A 20,320-nucleotide genomic window follows, 5' to 3' on the forward strand; every position below is an offset into this window, starting at 1 on the left:
AGACAGCACTGGCCCAATTTGGACAAAACTCTTGCACTGTGTCAATTGTGGGGGATGACATTTTTACTGTTGCAATTTGGCATCTCACCAAGTTGAATCATCAACGCAATACTACCTTCAATTTTCCTCTATATTGTTACAGGTTTTATCACTGGAAAACAATTAACTTTGCATGTGACTTTGAGACACTCTTTAAGCTGGGCTTTTAGAGATGTCTAATTCACCCTTTCAAATGAATCAGAGCATTAACTATTATATATTAATTTCAGTGCTTTCAAATGGACTTTAATCTCCTGGATTAACCCCTGTGTTATGTTTTATCAAAGGAGCGGCAACCCAGAGCTGCTCTCTTGCTGCTCCTCGCTATCCCACATTAAACAGAGGAGAAGCACAATGAAGAGGCATGAGAGGATGGATGGATGTAGGGCAGGCAGAGAGGGACATGAAGGACACCACACATCACACGACTGACTGGGGACACAGAGGAATAGAGAGGTGGAGGGTAGAGAGGAGCATGGAAGACGTGTGTTGAGGATATGGTAGATGGTTGACAGTGAATCCGCAATGAAAGAAAATCAGGAAGTGTAACCGATGAGAGTGGGTTACTAAATAACTAGGTCATGACCCCTGAGGCTGAGGTCAAATGTGACCAGGGTAGAATCACAGGATCTTATGATACAACATCCATAAAGAAGGGATTGTTCTATCTGACGTCAGAGAATATGTGACCGAGAGCCACACCTCAACTTTGAATACTGGTAGCTACTTTTTAAGTAAATTCCTGCTGTCAACTTGTGCCATACATTGGGAGATAAAACAGATTGCATTCTTCATTTCACCTGACACATAATTTTTTATTATGAAGCTTACCGGTAGTCCCCAGTCACGTGCTGTTTGTTTACAAGCACACAACAACGAGAGATCGGAGCCTTGTGAGTCACTCACTGTTGTGCAGCAGGCACCAGGTGATCTAACTACAGTATGGAATTCACAACTAACTGTTTGCCAGCTAGATATCTTATAACTATTAAGTTAACTGTCTAAAATGTGCTAAATGCTCTGCAGTTATACATTTGGCTTGTTAACTTAGTAGCTAGTTAAGTTCTAGTTAAGTGGTTAACTCCTGGACCAACAGCCTTCCAAAATTTGTTTTGTGTTGCAGCATGTAGTAAAATGTTATTTTAGGTTTAAGCCCCTTCTGGGTTACAGCAACAGCCTTAATGTCAGCGTAAGAGTTAGGTTTTGTTTTGTTAGGTTCTGGGTTAAGGTCAGCGTAAGAGTTAGGTTTTGGGTTAAGGTCAGCGTAAGAGTTAGGTTTTGGGTTAAGGTCAGCGTAAGAGTTAGGTTCTGGGTTAAAAGTAAGAGTTAGGTTTTGGGTTAAGGTCAGCGTAAGAGTTAGGTTCTGGGTTAAGGTCAGCGTAAGGGTTAGGTTCTGGGTTAAGGTCAGCGTAAGGGTTAGGTTCTGGGTTAAGGTCAGCGTAAGAGTTAGGTTCTGGGTTAAGGTCAGCGTAAGAGTTAGGTTCTGGGTTAAGGTCAGCATAAGAGTTAGGTTTTGGGTTAAGGTCAGCGTAAGAGTTAGGTTCTTGGGTTAAGGTCAGCGTAAGAGTTAGGTTCTGGGTTAAGGTCAGCGTAAGAGTTAGGTTTTGGGTTAAGGTCAGCGTAAGAGTTAGGTTCTGGGTTAAGGTCAGCGTAAGAGTTAGGTTTTGGGTTAAGGTCAGCGTAAGAGTTAGGTTTTGGGTTAAGGTCAGCGTAAGAGTTAGGTTTTGGGTTAAGGTCAGCGTAAGAGTTAGGTTTTGGGTTAAGGTTAAGGTCAGCGTAAGAGTTAGGTTTTGGGTTAAGGTCAGCATAAGAGTTAGGTTTTGGGTTAAGGTCAGCGTAAGGGTTAGGTTCTGGGTTAAGGTCAGCGTAAGAGTTAGGTTCTGGGTTAAGGTCAGCGTAAGAGTTAGGTTTTGGGTTAAGGTCAGCGTAAGAGGTTCTGGGTTAAGGTTTTGGGTTAAGGTCAGCGTAAGAGTTAGGTTTTGGGTTAAGGTCAGCGTAAGAGTTAGGTTCTGGGTTAAGGTCAGCGTAAGAGTTAGGTTTTGGGTTAAGGTCAGCGTAAGAGTTAGGTTTTGGGTTAAGGTCAGCGTAAGAGTTAGGTTTTGGGTTAAGGTCAGCATAAGAGTTAGGTTTTGGGTTAAGGTCAGCATAAGAGTTAGGTTTTGGGTTAAGGTCAGCGTAAGAGTTAGGTTTTGGGTTAAGGTCAGCGTAAGAGTTAGGTTTTGGGTTAAGGTCAGCGTAAGAGTTAGGTTTTGGGTTAAGGTCAGCGTAAGAGTTAGGTTTTGGGTTAAGGTCAGCGTAAGAGTTAGGTTTTGGGTTAAGGTCAGCGTAAGAGTTAGGTTTTGGGTTAAGGTCAGCATAAGAGTTAGGTTTTGGGTTAAGGTCAGCGTAAGAGTTAGGTTTTGGGTTAAGGTCAGCGTAAGAGTTAGGTTTTGGGTTAAGGTCAGCGTAAGAGTTAGGTTTTGGGTTAAGGGTTAAGGTCAGCGTAAGAGTTAGGTTTTGGGTTAAGGTCAGCGTAAGAGTTAGGTTTTGGGTTAAGGTCAGCAGTAAGAGTTAGGTTTTGGGTTAAGGTCAGCGTAAGAGTTAGGTTTTGGGTTAAGGTCAGCGTAAGAGTTAGGTTTTGGGTTAAGGTCAGCGTAAGAGTTAGGTTCTGGGTTAAGGTCAGCGTAAGAGTTAGGTTTTGGGTTAAGGTCAGCGTAAGAGTTAGGTTTTGGGTTAAGGTCAGCGTAAGAGTTAGGTTTTGGGTTAAGGTCAGCGTAAGAGTTAGGTTCTGGGTTAAGGTCAGCGTAAGAGTTAGGTTTTGGGTTAAGGTCAGCGTAAGAGTTAGGTTTTGGGTTAAGGTCAGCGTAAGAGTTAGGTTTTGGGTTAAGGTCAGCGTAAGAGTTAGGTTTTGGGTTAAGGTCAGCGTAAGAGTTAGGTTTTGGGTTAAGGTCAGCGTAAGAGTTAGGTTTTGGGTTAAGGTCAGCGTAAGAGTTAGGTTTTGGGTTAAGGTCAGCGTAAGAGTTAGGTTTTGGGTTAAGGTCAGCGTAAGAGTTAGGTTTTGGGTTAAGGTCAGCGTAAGAGTTAGGTTTTGGGTTAAGGTCAGCGTAAGAGTTAGGTTTTGGGTTAAGGTCAGCGTAAGAGTTAGGTTTTGGGTTAAGGTCAGCGTAAGAGTTAGGTTTTGGGTTAAGGTCAGCGTAAGAGTTAGGTTTTGGGTTAAGGTCAGCGTAAGAGTTAGGTTTTGGGTTAAGGTCAGCGTAAGAGTTAGGTTTTGGGTTAAGGTCAGCGTAAGAGTTAGGTTTGTATTTACTATGGATGCCCATTAGCTGCTGACAAGGCAGCAGCTACTCTTCCTGGGGTCCAACGAAATTAAGGCAGTTATATACAATTAAAAACATTGCATTACATTCCACAACAGATTTCACAACACCCTCAGGATACTACTCTACTACCACATACCTACAACACAGAATCCATGTGTACGTGTGTGTATAGTGCGGATGTTATCGTGTGTGTGTATGCGTGTGTCTGTGCCTGTGTGTCTCTTCACAATCCCTGCTGTTCCATAAGGTGTATTGTTATCTGTTTTTTCAAATTGATTTTACTGATTGCATGAGTTACTTGGTGTGGAATAGAGTTCCATGAAGTCATGCCTCCCATAGTCTGTTCTGGACATGTCTTGTGGGGTATGTATGGGTGTCTGAGCTGTGTGCTAGTAGTTTAAACAGACAGCTCAGTGCAATCAAAATGTCAATACTTATTACAAATACAAGTAGTGATGAAGTCAATCTCTCCTCAACTTTAAGCCAGGAGAGATTGACGTGCATATTATTAATGTTAGCTCTCCGTGTACATTTAAGGGCCAGTCGTGCTGCCCTGTTCTGGGCCAACTGTAATTTTAATAACTCCCTCTTTGTGGCACCTGACCACATGACCGGACAGTAGTCCAGGTGTGACAAAATTAGGGCCTGTAGGTTCTGCTTTGTTGATAGTGCTGTTAAGAAGGTAGAGCAGTGCTTTATTATGGACAGACTTCTCCCCATCTTAACTACTGTTGTATCAATATGTTTTGACCATTACAATTTACAATCCAGGGTTACTCCAAGAAGTTTAGTCTCCCCAACTTGCTCAATTTCCACATTATTCATTACAAGATTCAGTTCAGGTTTAGGGTTTAGTGAATGATATGTCCCAAATACAATGCTTTTAGTTTTTTATATATTTAGGAATAACTTATTTATTGCCACCCATTCTGTAACTTACTACAGCTCTTTGTTAAGGGCTGCAGTGAAAGATTGAAAGAAGTAAGGGGCCTAGACAGGTTTAGGATTAGGCTAGGGTTAGTATTAGGTTTAGTATTAGGTTTAGGACTTCGGAAAAATAAGATTTTGAATGGGAATAATTTTTGACTCCCCAAAAAGTCCTAATAAGTAATGTACACGTGTGTGTGTGTGTGTGTGTGTGTGTGTACGAGCATGCGCATGCCTGTGACACTCCTGGAATGTGAGCAGTCATCTGATTGGGAGTTGATCTCATAGGTCACAAGCTGCACTTCGTTCAACCCCTCAGAAAACGTCCTATTTCCCAGAATGCAGAGAGGGAGTCAATGATCAGCCAACGGTATGGGCACTACAGGCTACAGCACTGATAGGATAAGCCTTAAAACGATTGACTATGTTTACATGAGAACCATAAGTATAGAAATATGTAATACTTGAGAAATCCCGCCCTTGAAGACATTGTGTACGTTAGATCCTCAACAGAATAATTATCTAGTTAAGTCATCTTACACAAATGTTGTTGTATGTTGTATACATACTGAGCAGCCTGAATGTGTGTGGTATAACACTGATTGGTATGAAACACTCTTCAGCAGAGGGATTAAGGATGTGTTCTCTAGAGCTGGCACAATTATCATATAATCGTGTAACCGACAATTATGGACAATAACCGCAAACCAACATAACCATCTTACTACATTAGTTTCATGAGAAGAGTGGATTCATCATTATATTGAAGTAGATATAGTTTACCCAATAACGCTTTTTTATTTTTACATTAAGTGGGTAGAGTTGGTAATAATGTTGCGAGCAGAATGGCATGATCGGGAGGAGAAGCATTATTTCCAAAAGTTCCAAGCCTTCAAAAACAATTTTGTTTTTGAGACAGAGGTGTCACCAAAGCTGTGTTGTATTCTTTAGGTATGTCGTAGTGGTATTCATTAGGTATGTCGAGGTGGTATTCATTAGGTATGTTGTAGTGGTATTCATTAGGTATGTCGAGGTGGCATTCTTTAGGTATGTCGTAGTGGTATTCATTAGGTATGTCGAGGTGGTATTCATTAGGTATGTCGTAGTGGTAGTCATTAGGTATGTCGAGGTGGTATTCTTTAGGTATGTCGTAGTGGTATTCATTAGGTATGTCGAGGTGGTATTCATTAGGTATGTTGTAGTGGTATTCATTAGGTATGTCGAGGTGGTATTCATTAGGTATGTTGTAGTGGTAGTCATTAGGTATGTCGAGGTGGTATTCATTAGGTATGTCGTAGTGGTAGTCATTAGGTATGTCGAGGTGGTATTCTTTAGGTATGTCGTAGTGGTATTCATTAGGTATGTCGAGGTGGTATTCATTAGGTATGTTGTAGTGGTATTCATTAGGTATGTCGAGGTGGTATTCATTAGGTATGTCGTAGTGGTAGTCATTAGGTATGTCGAGGTGGTATTCTTTAGGTATGTCGTAGTGGTATTCATTAGGTATGTCGAGGTGGTATTCATTAGGTATGTCGTAGTGGTATTCATTAGGTATGTCGAGGTGGTATTCATTAGGTATGTCGTAGTGGTATTCTTTAGGTATGTTGTAGTGGTATTCATTATGTATGTCGAGGTGGTATTCATTAGGTATGTAGTTGTGGTATTCATTAGGTATGTCGTAGTGTTATTCATTAGGTATGTAGTTGTGGTATTCATTAGGTATGTCGTAGCCAGTTTCCAAAGATGCATTATGATGCATTACATGCTCAAAACCATTTTCAACAAAAATGACAATTATGACAATAACCGTGGCCATGTGCATGACAATTCATTGTTACCCAAAATGTCATAATCGTCACAACCCTAGTCTTCCCCTATAATATCCACTACGAGCCCACTAACACGCACATTAACACTTGCACACACTCACAGTCATACACTCCCTGTTTTTGACCGCTTCTCACCCCACAGCAGAAAGGGCCCCTCTGTAATATCAATCCTCTCTCGTCTACACAGACCCACATACACACACTGCTCTGCAGCCCCATAGCCCACTGACAGGCCTGAGTGGACTAATCCCAGTTAGAGAGGGAGGGTGTGTAAGGGGAGCACGGAGCTGACGCCAGAGGCACACACATATGATACTGTAGACACACACATGTATGTCGACACACATGAAGACACACAGACAGACGGAGAGACTCAGGGACTGACTCACACACACACAGTAAATCAGATGTACACTCTGTGCCTATGCATTAACATGGTGGCCAACCATGATTCATACACAAACTGCAGACAAATAATCTGTACACAACATTTACAAACTAGTCATGCTTTTTTCACAGACAAATAAAATAGGTGGTAAGTGTAATTCAATAGGAAATGGGGACTGGGGAGTACATGAATTGTTCTTGTGAACTGTGGGGTATAATGTGTGTGTGGCACAGGCTGGCAGGCAGAGCAGATCAAAGGCCAGAGAGAGAGAGGGAGGTGGCGACGGCTCAGTCTTAATCTCCCCTTTCCTCTCCAACCAAACCAAACCACAACCCATAACATTGCCCACACAGAACAGAACCATCACCGCTGCGTTATGACTATGACCCATAGGGGAGGAGCAGAGCGGAGAGGAGAGGGAGGGGGCTCTAAACAGTACCCTACATTCCCCCCTAACAACCTTACCCTCACATGACTGGGCTGTGTCAGGACGCCTGCCAAGTCTCTGTGCGCTTTAATTAAGCAGAGAAGGGGCCCCAGCATAGCCCCGCCGTCCGCCTCAGTCCCCATGTCTGCTCTACTCGCTCCCCTCCTCACAGCACAGTACAGTACAACACAGCACAGGGAGATTACACTCACCGCACCACTCGCTTGCCTTTCCGCTGTAAGGCATTGTTCCCACCACAATGGAACCAAAAGCCTGGGGAGTAGAGCATTGTTTGGTTGGGAGGGGGAGAGGGGGGAGCTGACAACACTTCTTTTAGCCATGGAGAGGCTGAGAGTGGCACTGTGATATCAGGCTCAGTAATCTAACGCCGTCAGTGTCTCAGGCACAATGGAGCTTCTTGGCACAGTCAGGGCCAACAGATTGGAGAATTATACTACCTATGGTTATCTTTTAGATTGTTCTCTCTCTCTCTCTCTCTCTCCGCTGCAGAGGAATGCTAAATCAGCCAGCCCTCCCTCTTCCAGCTCTGTGGAAAAAGTTCAAAAGCGGAAAAAAAAGAATCCTCAGCCGCCATGGCTACCGTTTATGGACGTGTTTTGAATGTCTCCAGGCTGTCTTTTGACACACCGAGCAGAGCAACACACTCTCTCTTTTCTATGCAATGGAGGAGCAATCACTCCTCCCACCAGGCAGGCAGGCAGGCTGGCAGGCAGGCAGGCAGGCAGGCAGGCAGGCAGGCAGGCAGGCAGGCAGGCAGGCAGGCAGGCAGGCAGGCAGGCTGGCAGGCAGAGCAGATCAAAGGCCAGAGCTAGCTAGTGTGGAGGTGAAGGGGGTTGTGTGAACTTCACAACCTCACAACCTCTAGCTTCACCTGACACCAAGCACTGTGGAAAACCACCAACAGACCGACAAATAGACACACTGACTTATGGACTGACAGTCAAATAGAATGATGAACCAGAGCTGGGGAAGGTTGGAAACAACTTAAAGGTAGAGTTTAAGTGTGTGTGTGTGTGTGTGTGTGTGTGTGTGTGTGTGTGTGTGTGTGTGTGTGTGTGTGTGTGTGTGTGTGTGTGTGTGTGTGTGTGTGTGTCTGTGTGTGTCTGTGTGTGTGTGTGTGTGTGTGTGTGTGTTCAAGTGCCCCAGTGTTCTGATTGCAGAAGCCTCTCCAGAAATGTGATGTCTACTTGATAATCACACAACTGATGAGTGGAAAATCTACAGGCTCGTCTCCATCAACAATGGGCTCTAGTCTCGTCTGCTCAGCCCTGACACATGGATCAGCATATGTGTGTGTTCAGTCATCCCAGAATACCCACATGCCTATGTCTCTCTTGGTGATGGAAACTTCAAGGCTAATCAAGCGTTTCATAAAATAGGAAGATGACAGGGCCACTACAAAGTAATCTACAGAAGTTTGTGAAGCACATCTAGAACAGCTGTCTCAGACACCATCTATCAATATGAGGTTAATAACATAGGAGGGATGCTCTCTCCTGAGTCCAGACTGAATGCTGTCGGACACAGTGTCTGAATACTCACAGGTAGTCTAATGAATAACAGGACAACAATGGGGTACAGTAGAATATAACACTGTCGCTGTCTGACATATGCTATTGTTGGCTGAACCGATTCTCGTAACAGCATGCTAGCTAAAGAGTGTGTGTTACAATGTCAACGAGCCGTACATGCATGTGAGTGTTTGATACCCACCAAGCTGTGGCTGACTGAACATGTGACGAAGCAGACAAACCGACAGTCTGTGTGTACTGTATAGCTTATGTGAAGAATAGACAGATGGGGCAGGTGAGGGGAACAGTTGATCTTCTCTTCCTCTGGAACGGGACACACACACACACAAACACACACAAACACACACACACACACAGTTGTCTGTAGTTGGGAGTGTGATGTCAGGGGGGCACAGTTATGTGGGGATAGCAAGCCGTTGATGAATCAGCAGCTGTGCATGGCATCAGGTGGGCACTGCCCTCATATGAAGAGGCCACAGCTGCAACAACACAGTCAGGGGTACGTATCAACACTGCCCTCTCCCTAGATCACACACACCTTGAGTTCCATCTCCGGGTCACACACACACATACACCAAAGTGTACCGCCATGCCAGGGATTAGTCAGTGTGTTCAATAGACAGCTTGATTTGGCCCATGGCACCTGACAGTAGACATCACTGCAGTATGTGGTGTCTGGAGCACTAGCCTCCCCTTACCACATACAACTAAAGAGCCTGAATATGGGGGGAAATATTAGATTAGCTAAACAGCTATCGGTACATGCAGAGGTGTATTCAAATCACAAGTCGATAAATTGATTAGTGTTTCTCACCAGCCTCCCAACCAGCTTGCTTATGAAAATGTCATTATTCAGTACGGCTCACTAATATCACCATCTAGCTCTATTGACGGATATCACACAGGAAGCCAGCCGGGCTCAAGGACACTTAAGTAATATATCAAGTAATACCCCACCTGGGAGTGGAACTGACAACCTCACACAGAGTCCTGGAGCTCGGTCTGCATCAAGAACCCCTACCACACCACCATGTCAGCTCCCCAGAGTGCAAAATCTTGTAGCCTTTTAATTCAGTTCACTCCGCAAGCACTTTATAAAGGCATCCACACTCTTCACAGTCTTCCCCTTGTTGAGTAGACTTAGATAGGACTATATATAGAGTTATGTAGAACAGTGGTGGTGGTGGAAGAACAGTGGTGGAAGAACAGTGGTGGAAGAAAATGTCCCAACAAAAAAAATCACCTTTATTTAACCAGGTAGGCCAGTTGAGAACAAGTTCTCATTTACAACTGCGACCTGGCCAAGATAAAGCAAAGCAGTGTGACAAAAACAACAACACAGAGTTACACATGGAATAAACAAACGTACAGTCAATAACACAACAGACAAATCTGTATACAGTGTGTGCAAATGAAGTAAGGAGGTAAGGCAATAAATATGCCAATAGTTGCAAAGTAATTACAATTTAGCAATTTACACTGGAATGATATATGTGCAGATGAGAATGTGCAAGTAGAAATACTGGTGTGCAAAAGAGCAGAAAAACAAAAACAAATATGGGGATGAGGTAGGTAGTTGGTTGGATGGGCTATTTTCAGATGGGCTGTGTACAGCTGCAGCGATCAGTAAGCTGCTCTGACAGCTGACGCTTAAAGTTAGTGAGGGAGATATAAGTCTCCAACTTCAGTGATTTTTGCAATTCGTTCCAGTCATTAGCAGCAGTGAACTGGAAGGAAAGGCGGCCAAAGCGGGAGTTGGCTTTGGGGATGACCAATGAGATATACCTGCTGGAGCCTGTGTGTGTTGTTATGGTGACCAGTGAGCTGAGATAAGGCGGGGCTTTACCTAGCAAAGACTTATCGATGACTGGATCCAGTGGGTTTGGTGACGAATATGTAGAAAAGACCAGCCAACGAGAGCATACAGGTCGCAGTGGTGGGTAGTATATGGGGCCTTGGTGACAAAACGGATGGCACTGTGATAGATTACATCCAATTTGCTGAGTAGAGTGTTGGAGGCTATTTTGTAAATTACATCACCGAAGTCAAGGATCGGTAGGATAGTCAGTTTTACGAGGGTATGTTTGGAATGAGTGAAGGAGGCTTTGTTGCAAAATAGGAAGCCAATTCAATTTAACTTTGGATTGGAGATGCTTAATGTGAGTCTGGAAGGAGAGTTTACAGTCTAGTCAGACACCTAGGTCAAATCAAATCCAATCAAATTTATTTGTCACATACACATGGTTAGCAGATGTTAATGCGAGTGTAGCGAAATGCTTGTATTTATAGTTGTCCACATATTCTAAGTCCGAACCGTCCATAGTCCATAGTGATGCTAGTCAGGCGGGCGGGTGCGGACAGCGATCGGTTGAAGAGCATGCATTTCGTTTTACTAGAATTTAAAAGCAGTTGGAGGCCACGGAAGGAGTATTGTATGGCGTTGAAGCTCGTTTGTTAACACAGTGTCCAAAGAAGGGCCAGATGTATACAGAATGGTGTTGTCTGCATAGAGGTGGATCAAAGAATCACGTTTGACAGTGATGAGGGGTGGTCGTTTGACCGCGGACCCATAACGGACGCAGGCAATGAGGCAATGATCGCTGAGATCCGGGTTGAAAACAGCAGAGGTGTATTCAGAGTGTAAGTTGGTCAGGATGATATCTATGAGGGTGCCCATGTTTACGGATTTGGCGTTGTACCTGGCAGGTTCCTTGATAATTTGTGAGATTGAGGGCATCTAGCTTAGATTGTAGGACGGCCGGGGTGTTAAGCATATCCCAATTTAGGTCACGTAGCAGTACGAACTCTGACGAGAGATGGGGGGCAATCAATTCCCATATGGTGTCCAGGGCCCAGCTCGGAGCTGAGGGGGGTCTATAACAAGCGGCAACAATGAGGGACTTAATTCTGGAGAGATGGATCTTTAAAAGTAGAAGCTCTAACTGTTTGGACATAGACCTGGATTGTATGACAGAACTCTGCAGGTTATCTCAACAATAGATTGCAATTCCGCCCCCTTTAGCAGTTCTGTCTGGATGGAAAATGTTGTAATTGGGGATGGAAATTTCCGATTTTTGGTGGCCTTTTAAGTCAGGATTCAGACACGGCTAGGACATCAGGGTTGGCGGAGTGTGCTAAAGCAGTGAATAAAGCAAACTTAGGGAGGAGGCTTCTGATGTTAACATGCATGAACCCAAGGCTTTTACGGTTGCAGAAGTCAACAAATGAGAGCGCCTGGTGACACACAGGGCCTGGGTTAACAGTGGAGGAAAGAGTGGGACAGTAGGCCCGTGCTTCACATTCCTGCACACACACACACGCACACACACACACGCACACACACACACACACACATTCAAACACGCACACGCACGCGCAGACACACATGGATACTGAGAGACATGCTATTCTGACAGGGAATTCTCTGGAGGACCGGGGCTGTGGGCAACCAGGCCGCCACAGAGGAGAAGAAGCTCAAGGTGACATGCTACAGAGAACGAGGAAGGGAGGGGAGAGGGATAGGGGGAGAGGGAGATAATGCTACAGAGAACGAGGAAGGGAGGGGAGAGGGAGATAATGCTACAGACAGGATGTTAATTCTCCAGCCACTTTTACCACTTATGGTGGTAATATCATAGGCAGCTGATATAATAGCCTCTTGAACAGCCTCTCATACAGTCAGCCAGCCAGTCAAACTAGCCCTGCTGTTACACAGTGCCTTGTGCTCATTCTACTGGGAATCAGGGAAAGAAGAGAGAATCAATCTCTTCTCCTCTGCTCTATCATCCCAACTCCTCTCCTCTCCATCATCTGAAAGTGATATCATCCCATCCCCGATATACCAGATCAACATTGAGACAACGTCCAGCAGGCTGAACGTTAGTTAAACGCTCCTCACCAGGGGAGCATCCATCATTTCCATTAGTCTCGTAACTGACATTTACAACACGCAGTCATCACTGGAGCACTTCCGATACGGCGACTCCATCATCACCATTTCCAAATGCTATTTCGTTAATTAGGATTCACATGGTACATTACCTTAGATATCATGTCTCTTAATTAGTCTGGTTCTCAGTGACAGTAAAGACACAGATGCAGATATTACATTAGCATCAGCGCTACGTCAATAAAGGTCTGGTCACTGGGGAGCTTGTATCCTGTCTGTCCACGTAGGACAGTCCCTGACTAACCTTGCCGTGGCTATCCCTCTGCATCCCTCTCTCTATATCTCTATCCTTACCCAGGCCAGGATCTGTGGAGGAGGATAAATACTAAGTAGTGTACACTGCCTGGTCCTAGTGCATATAACCAGTCCAGAGAGGGAAAGAGAACGAAGAGAGTGAGCCTTGCTCCATTATGTATGAGTTGTTAATTGGGAGTCTCTGCATGTTTCACTGCCTCAAGATCAGCCTTGCCACTGAGGCTGAACAGACGGCCTGATAGGGCCAGCCACACGCCACTCAGCCCGTCGGCACGGTAACAAGGACAGTGCCATATGCAGATTGGCCCAGTCGTTCGGATCTCACTTGGGTAGGAGGGAGGGGAGGTGAGGCCTAGCAGGTTGGGGGAAAAACAGACAGCATTTGTTGTTTCCTTATTTTCTCTCTTTTGTCTTTGGCGGTTGAAATGGTTCAGAGGACTGAGAGAGGCTATTTAGCAGGAGCTGTGAGGGCTGAGGGGTGATTCTCAGGTTGTAAATAGAAGTAGTCTGAGAGAGAGCTTTCCAGGTTTTATGGAGATGGTGGTAGTTCCTCTCTCTGTGTCTTTGTGAAGCAGCAGCAGCTCTGTTCTGTGAAGCTAAGGAATCCTATTAAATAACAGACAGTGACCTGGTGATCCCAGCTCTACTGGCTGATCCTACAGAGAGGGATCACAACACCATATGAGCACATTCTATACTGAACAAAAATATAAACAATGCAACCATTTTAAAGATTTGACTGAGTTACAGTTCATCTAAGGAAATCAGTCAATTGAAACAAATTCATTAGGCATTAATCTATGGATTTCACATGAATGGGAATACAGCTACGCGTCTGTTGGTCACAGATACTTTTTTTTTTTAAAGTTTGGGGCGTGGATCAGAAAACCAGTCAGTATCTGGAGTGACCACCATTTGCCTCATGCAGCGAAACACATTTCCTTCTTATAGAGTTGATCCGTCTGTTGATTGTGGCCTGAGTGAATGTTGTCGCACACATCGATCCAGAGCATCCCAAACATGCTCAATGGGTGACATATCTGGTGAGTATGCAATCCATGGAAGAACAGGGACAATTCAGCTTCCAGATTCTTGCGACATTGGGCAGAGCATTATCATGTTGAAATATGAGGTGATGGTGAATGGCACGGCAATGTGTCTCAGGATCTCGTCACGGTATCTCTATGCATTCAAATTGCCATCGATAAAATTCAATTGTGTTCATTGTCCGTAGCTTATGCCAGCCCATACCATAACCTCACCGGCATCATGGGGCACTCAGTTCACAACATCAGCAAACCACTCGCAAACCCAACGCCATACACGTGGTCTGCGGTTGTAAGGCCAGTTGGACGTACTGACAAATTCTCTAAAGCAACATTGGAGGTGGTTTATGGTAGGGAAATGAACATTACATTCTCTGGCAACAGCTCTGGTGTACGTTCCTGCAGTCAGCATGCCAATTGCATGCTCCCTCAAAACTTAAGACATCTGTGACATTGTATTGTGTGACAAAACTGCACATTTTAGAGTGGCCTTTTTATTGTTCCCAGCACAAGGTGCACCTGTGTAATAGCCATGCTGTTTAGTCAGCTTTTTTGTATGCCACACCTATCAGGTCGATGGATTATCTTGGCAAAGGAGAAATGCTCACTAACAGGGATATTAACAAATGTGTGCACATTTGAGAGAAATACCATATGAATCCTTGTGTGTGGAGGCTTTACCCAAACACACACACATCATCTGGTGTGTCCCATACTTCCCCTCCAGCACTAGACTAGTTGCATTTGCACACGTTCAGCCGTCCGCTGCCTCTGACGCCTGCTAAGATTTACGCCTGTGATTATATATTCATACAGATGAGTCAATAAGGGCCTTGCAGCCGTAGCAACGGGAGGACTGGGCGAATTCCAATGAGCCGCTATCAGACCCCAAAGCCTCTCATCAATAGACTGCAACTTTACATTTCATTAGGGCACGGCGCACAGTTTAACTCCAAATGAATAGCAATAAAACAAGACTGCCAACAACGATCGGGGGGCCCTCCACACACTCTCCTCTCTCCACTCTCCACACAGAAGCACTGCTCTGCTCCCACCCGCCCGCCCCAGATGGGCTGTTCCCGACCGTCAAACCACTACAATTACAAGCCAAACAAACATATCAACAAACAAAACCAAATCAGGAGAAAATTACATTGATGCCACTGTATGAAATTGGACTGCAGTTTATATGTGTATATAATCAGAGAGGACAAGCTGTTTGTGATGGCCTGGTGGTAGGACACTGTGATGTCAGGGTCTCCTGAAGAGAGGCTTCAGGAGGGACTGGTTCTGCTCTGCAGTGATGACTATGCTTCCCTAGCCACAGCCAGCTAGTCAACAGTCTCTGTTCCTGTATGTACAGCACTACATCGATCTGTGTGTGATAACTCCGGCAGCCTGTGCCCCACCACCCAGCACTTGGCCTCCACACAGGAAGAGATGGTGGCAAAGGGGAAATGGGATTCCGATTGTGGAAGGGATATCTTCCCTCTGAGATCTACTGATCCATCCCACCCCCAGCTTCCACATCCCCCCCCCAGCCTCCACATCCCCTTCCAGCATCCTGCCGGCCAACCGGCTGCAGCCTGCAGACAGACGCCCACAGCAAAGCACCGCTCCAAACCCACAGCTAGCAACCGCTACCTCAGGGGTCAGCACCAAGGACTATGGGACTGGGTTTCAGCCGACTTAGCAAAACAGGAGAGGCGTGTGTGTGTGTGTGTGTGTGTGTGTGTGTGTGTGTGTGTGTGTGTGTGTGTCCTAGACCTAGACTAGTGTGCATTAATGCCTGAATAATGGTTCAGTGTCTATCAGTGTGTATGCAGGTGTGCATGCTAGATAAAAGTAGTGACTACGAAATGGTGTATCATACACTGCAGTTGAGGAACAATGGGAAAGTAATGGCTTTGAAAGTTGATAAACTTGTAACTCCACTTTTGAGAAAATTCAATGTTTTGGTACGTACACCTACTGGAGAGCTCTTCTTTGTCTACACCCATTCAACATCGTTCACACCCTCTTAAGCCTTCTTAAGCCACACCCTCCCCACCCATATTTTTAAGGATTCACATGTGAGGCCATGTGCTAAACAGAGTGAGAAAGGTAGTGTAGTACACAACCAAAGATTTTAAGACTAAAACTGGTGTATTCACCCCAGAGACAACTGGCTAACTTCATGAGTCATATAATCATCTGGCGAAGTGGAGTCTTTTGTTAAGACATGTAAGCTAGCTAAACAATGAACCATAATCCCAACCTATAGCTACATTTCAAATGGATTGTCATTGCTAGCCACCATGCATGAAATGCTGGAGTATGAATCTGCAGGTAGCTAAAGCTAACCAACTAGGTTCAATGTTAGCTAGCTAGCTAACATTAGGCTATAACTAGCAATGCAAATGGCTTTCTGAGATACAAATAATATTACTACACAGATCATACACATAATGTTAGCTAGCGAGCCAGCAAGCTAACGTTTACTAGCTAGCAGTACGCTTTAACTTACAATGAAAATGACTTTCTGAAAAAAATCAGAAACGTATAATACAGTATCTGAAAATGTCGCTAGACTCTTACCCGTATACATGAATGAACGCTTCATGGCAGCGTGTCTTTTCCGTTTGGTTTGTAGCTAGCTATAGCTTGTTTGGCTCCGGTTCACACTGATGTGCAGAAAGTCGTCCATCACAACTTTTTCCCACTGATCTTTGCCGATAGCGCCTGCTAAATTCATGGCAGCAATGTTGTTGAGATCAGAAGCAACACTTTGGCAGCTCTCCATGTCTAACATTATATCTGTCAAAAATGCTGCGGTAGCAAGGATTATCTACACATATTGAACAGCTCATGTTATAGACAGAAGAAAGCTACATGGCAGACCAATCCAAACACATCTCTAGGCATGTCCAGCCCATGCATTATCTCAGCCAATCATGGGTAGCAGGAAGGTTCCTGTCTTTTTCCGTGGCTAAACCAACTTGGCTTGTAATTTAAATATTTTATTTGTATTTACAGATGGCAGACAAGTTTGTTATTAAAATTATGTTCAAATACCTCTCCTGTGAAGTAGTGACGTGTGACATACCCCTAGTTTCTTGAAACGGGTCACATATTACTCTATTATCTGACACATAAAATGACCTAATCATTTCATATATTCATAATCACCCTACAAAAATACTGTCAAATCGACTCACTCTCAGCTTTTAGTGGAGTTCTGACAAAACCTGGAACCCACCATCAAGGCCATTTTTAGCCTCTACTCAGTGTTAATAGTCTGGAACCATCTGAGAGACGTCCTAGAGTCCTCTCTGTTGGCAGTGAAGGACTCCAACACCTAGTCCTGCCCCCTCCCCTGTTCTCTACTGTTCTCCCCTCTTCTCTCCTCTACTCCCATGTTCTCTCCTGCTCTCTCCTGTTTTCCCCTGTTTTCCAATTTTCCCTGTTCTCTCCTGTTCTGTCCTGTTCTCCAGAGCTCTGGGAACAGCACCATAGAAGGCACAGCAGTGGCTCACAGCACGACAGCGATTGCCTGAAGAAACCGGTGATTGACAAACCCACTATGTGTGGGTCTACTTAGAATCCCAGACCTAGGAGCAAGAGCACTAGATCTGTGGAGGATGTCGTATTCTCTTAGGAAAGGGGGAAAACATTTGTTTCCGGGGAGGGTCCTCTTCAGAAAAACAACTTTCCCAACAGGTAGGCATAGCTTAAAATGCAGGTGGGAATTGTGCTCATGTTCAGCTAGGGCAGCAAGCAGATACGGCAGTGATGTTACCCGTGACGCGCATCCCATTTCCGACTCGTCCTCTCTGTCCCAACTGGCGCTGGAACTTCTATAGACGTGTAAGCTGGAGCATTGGTACATTGTGGGAAGCAACCTGTCTGTCTAGAGAGACTCCAGAGAGAGTCTAGAGAGATCTCAATCACATCCACCCATCCAGCAAAAAGGAGTTTCTACAGCTTTTGAAAGACCAGCTTCTTAGAGCTCCAGCTCAACAGTGACCAGGCAGAAATGAGTCAGAGACTTTAAATTCATCCTCATAACCAGAGGTCGGTAACACATGTACACACACAAACACACAGAATCCACCAGTGGCCTACCTTCTTAATTCGTCCGCTGCGTGTGCCGGCGAAGGCCACAGTGTGGCCGCGGTATTCATAGGCTGCCACCGACGTCATACCATCGTCCTTGTCCACGAACAGAGGCATACCCTCGATGGTACTGGTCCCCCCCAGGGGCTGGTTGAAGTCCTGCCCACAGAAGTTATCGTCTATTTGGAGTGGCTGCAGAGAGGGGGGAGAAGAGAGAGAGAGACAAAGAGAGTGAGAGATGAGAGAGGGGGGATTGTGAGGAAAGGAGATGGGGAGAGAGAGATTATGAGGGATGGAGAAGGGAGTGAGAGATTGGGAGAGAGTGGAAAGAGAGATGTTGGGAGGGAGGGATTTGGAATGGTAGGGAGAGAGAGGGGAGAGAGCGCGAGTGGGAGGAGGGGATAGAGAGAGAGAGCGGGAGAGGGGAGAGAGAGCGGGAGGGAGTGAGAGAGAGATTGGGAGGGAGGGAAAGAGAGAGATAAGGAGGGAGGGGGAGGGGGAGGGAGAGATTGGGGAGAGGGAGATTGGGAGGGAGAGAGAGAGATTGGAAAGGAGGGAGAGAGGGCAGAGAGAGATTTGGAGGGAGAGAGAGGAGAGAGAGAGAGCGGGAGAGAGAGAGAGAGAGAGATTGGGCGAGAGGGAGAGATTGGGAGGGAGGGCGGTAGAGAGAGGAGGAGAGAGAGATTGGAAGAGGGGGGGCAGAAGAAAGTGTGAGTGACGGACAGGCCAAATTTGCATATCACCCTCAAAATAGCAGCATACACACACTGTCACTGTTAAAGAAAAGTGGTTAATTGATGTATGTGTGATAGACCTGTGTGTAGCGGGCACCAGGTGGTATCTTTCACACGCACTGACACATGTAACCAGAAGATAATCACTAGCACCCGTATTAGCGTAGCGACCTCCAGCTCTCTAACACATCACATCCTCTTACACAACACTAATTAACTGGTGCCAGGAATCCCTCATTCATTAGAAGACATATCGCTTCCATAGGAGACAATCAATCACACACAATACACACTCTGCCTGCCGCTAAGCTCTCTGGGAAGGAAGGAGATGTGCGTGATCTGAGCCATGATGTGACCAGACTGGAGGATGTAAAGGAGGAATGCCGCCGGGTGAATTCTTTAGTCGTCCTTTGTCTGAAGACACAAAGCCACAAACATGTGTACTACCAGTCAAAAGTGGTTAAAACACCTACTCATTCAAGGGTTTTTCTTTATTTTGAATATTTTCTACAATGTAGAAAATTCCACACATATGGAATCACATAGTAACCAAAAAAGCGGAGGGCCTCCACAATACCCCGACCTCAACCATATTGAGATGGTTTGGGATGAGTCGGACCGCAGAGTGAAGGAAAAGCAGCCAACAAGTGCTCAGCATATGTGGGAACTCCTGCAAGACTGTTGGAAAGGCATTACAGGTGAAGCTGGTTGAGAGAATGCCAAGAGTGTGCAAAGCTGTCATCAAGGCAAAGGGTGGCAATTTGAAAAATCTGAAATATAAAATATATTTAGATTTGTTTAACACTTTTTTGGTTAGTACGTGATTCCATATGTGTTATTTCATGGTTTTGATGTCTTCACTAATATTCTACAATGTAGAAAATAGTCAAAATAAAGAAAAACCCTTGAATGAGTAGGTGTTCTAAAACTTTTGACCAGTAGCGTACATTGATGAACAGAATTGATCTTAGTGGCACTCCACTCTCCTTTTCACATTATTTAGCACCTGTTTACTTAACTAAAGGCAATAGGTCTCAAAAGGTGGTCCAGGTATGGGGGGGGATTTCATCTGTAGTTCTCTGTTGCTCCTCTATTGTTCCTCAAGCAAGGGGGCAGGCAGATGACATCATGGATTCCCATCAGACCTTACTCCTAGATGACCTACTCCTAGATGACCTACTCCTAGATAACCTACTCCTAGATGACCTACTCCTAGATAACCTACTCCTAGATGACCTACTCCTAGATAACCTACTCCTTGAAGTTTGCAGTTGTGTCTAAAAAACACTATTTTTCTCATAGCATATTTTTGTACCCTTTAGTGTGTGTACTTAATTGTAATTAAACTTTTTCAACAGTAAAAGTTTTAAAATATCGCTGGAAAGAGTCTTTAAATGTAGGGACAATGCACAAATACAAGTGGTTTACACAGAATAATTACAAATTGGCGAGAGAAGATCGGTACACTTGGTTTTCAGGGAAAAAACTGGACCATGTTGAGGACATTATCATTGAGTCCTGATTTCGCCCATTCTACTCTCTGAGTATCAAATTCTCCCCCACCTCGTCCCCACCCCCCTCCCGAACCAGAAGACCCCTTCCCATTCTGGATACCAGACGGGCCTCATTAGTAGAGACAAGAGTGTTGGCGATCCCTGCGTCCCCCTGCCCTGCCCGCTAACGCCCCTCATGTTTCACCCAGTGAGAGGTGCTAGCTCTGCCAAGGGCCAGCCAGGCCAGGCATAACTGTGTACATCAGAGTTCCTCTGAAAGGACAAT

The 20,320-nt window shown here is 45.0% G+C and overlaps 1 protein-coding gene across 2 annotated transcripts in view; it reads right to left on the minus strand.

The window, feature by feature from the left end:
• The window catches only part of LOC112215208 (plexin-A1-like), a 273,811-nt gene that overhangs the window by 196,818 nt on the left and 56,673 nt on the right, over nt 1–20,320 (minus strand). For both annotated transcript variants that reach the window (XM_042299484.1, XM_042299483.1), the window contains exon 3: nt 17,817–17,999. In XM_042299484.1, the coding sequence (XP_042155418.1) occupies nt 17,817–17,999 (183 nt within the window). The remainder of the gene's footprint in view (nt 1–17,816; nt 18,000–20,320) is intronic.

This window comes from Oncorhynchus tshawytscha, linkage group LG16 (assembly GCF_018296145.1).
Source record: "Oncorhynchus tshawytscha isolate Ot180627B linkage group LG16, Otsh_v2.0, whole genome shotgun sequence".
NCBI lineage: Eukaryota > Metazoa > Chordata > Actinopteri > Salmoniformes > Salmonidae > Oncorhynchus > Oncorhynchus tshawytscha.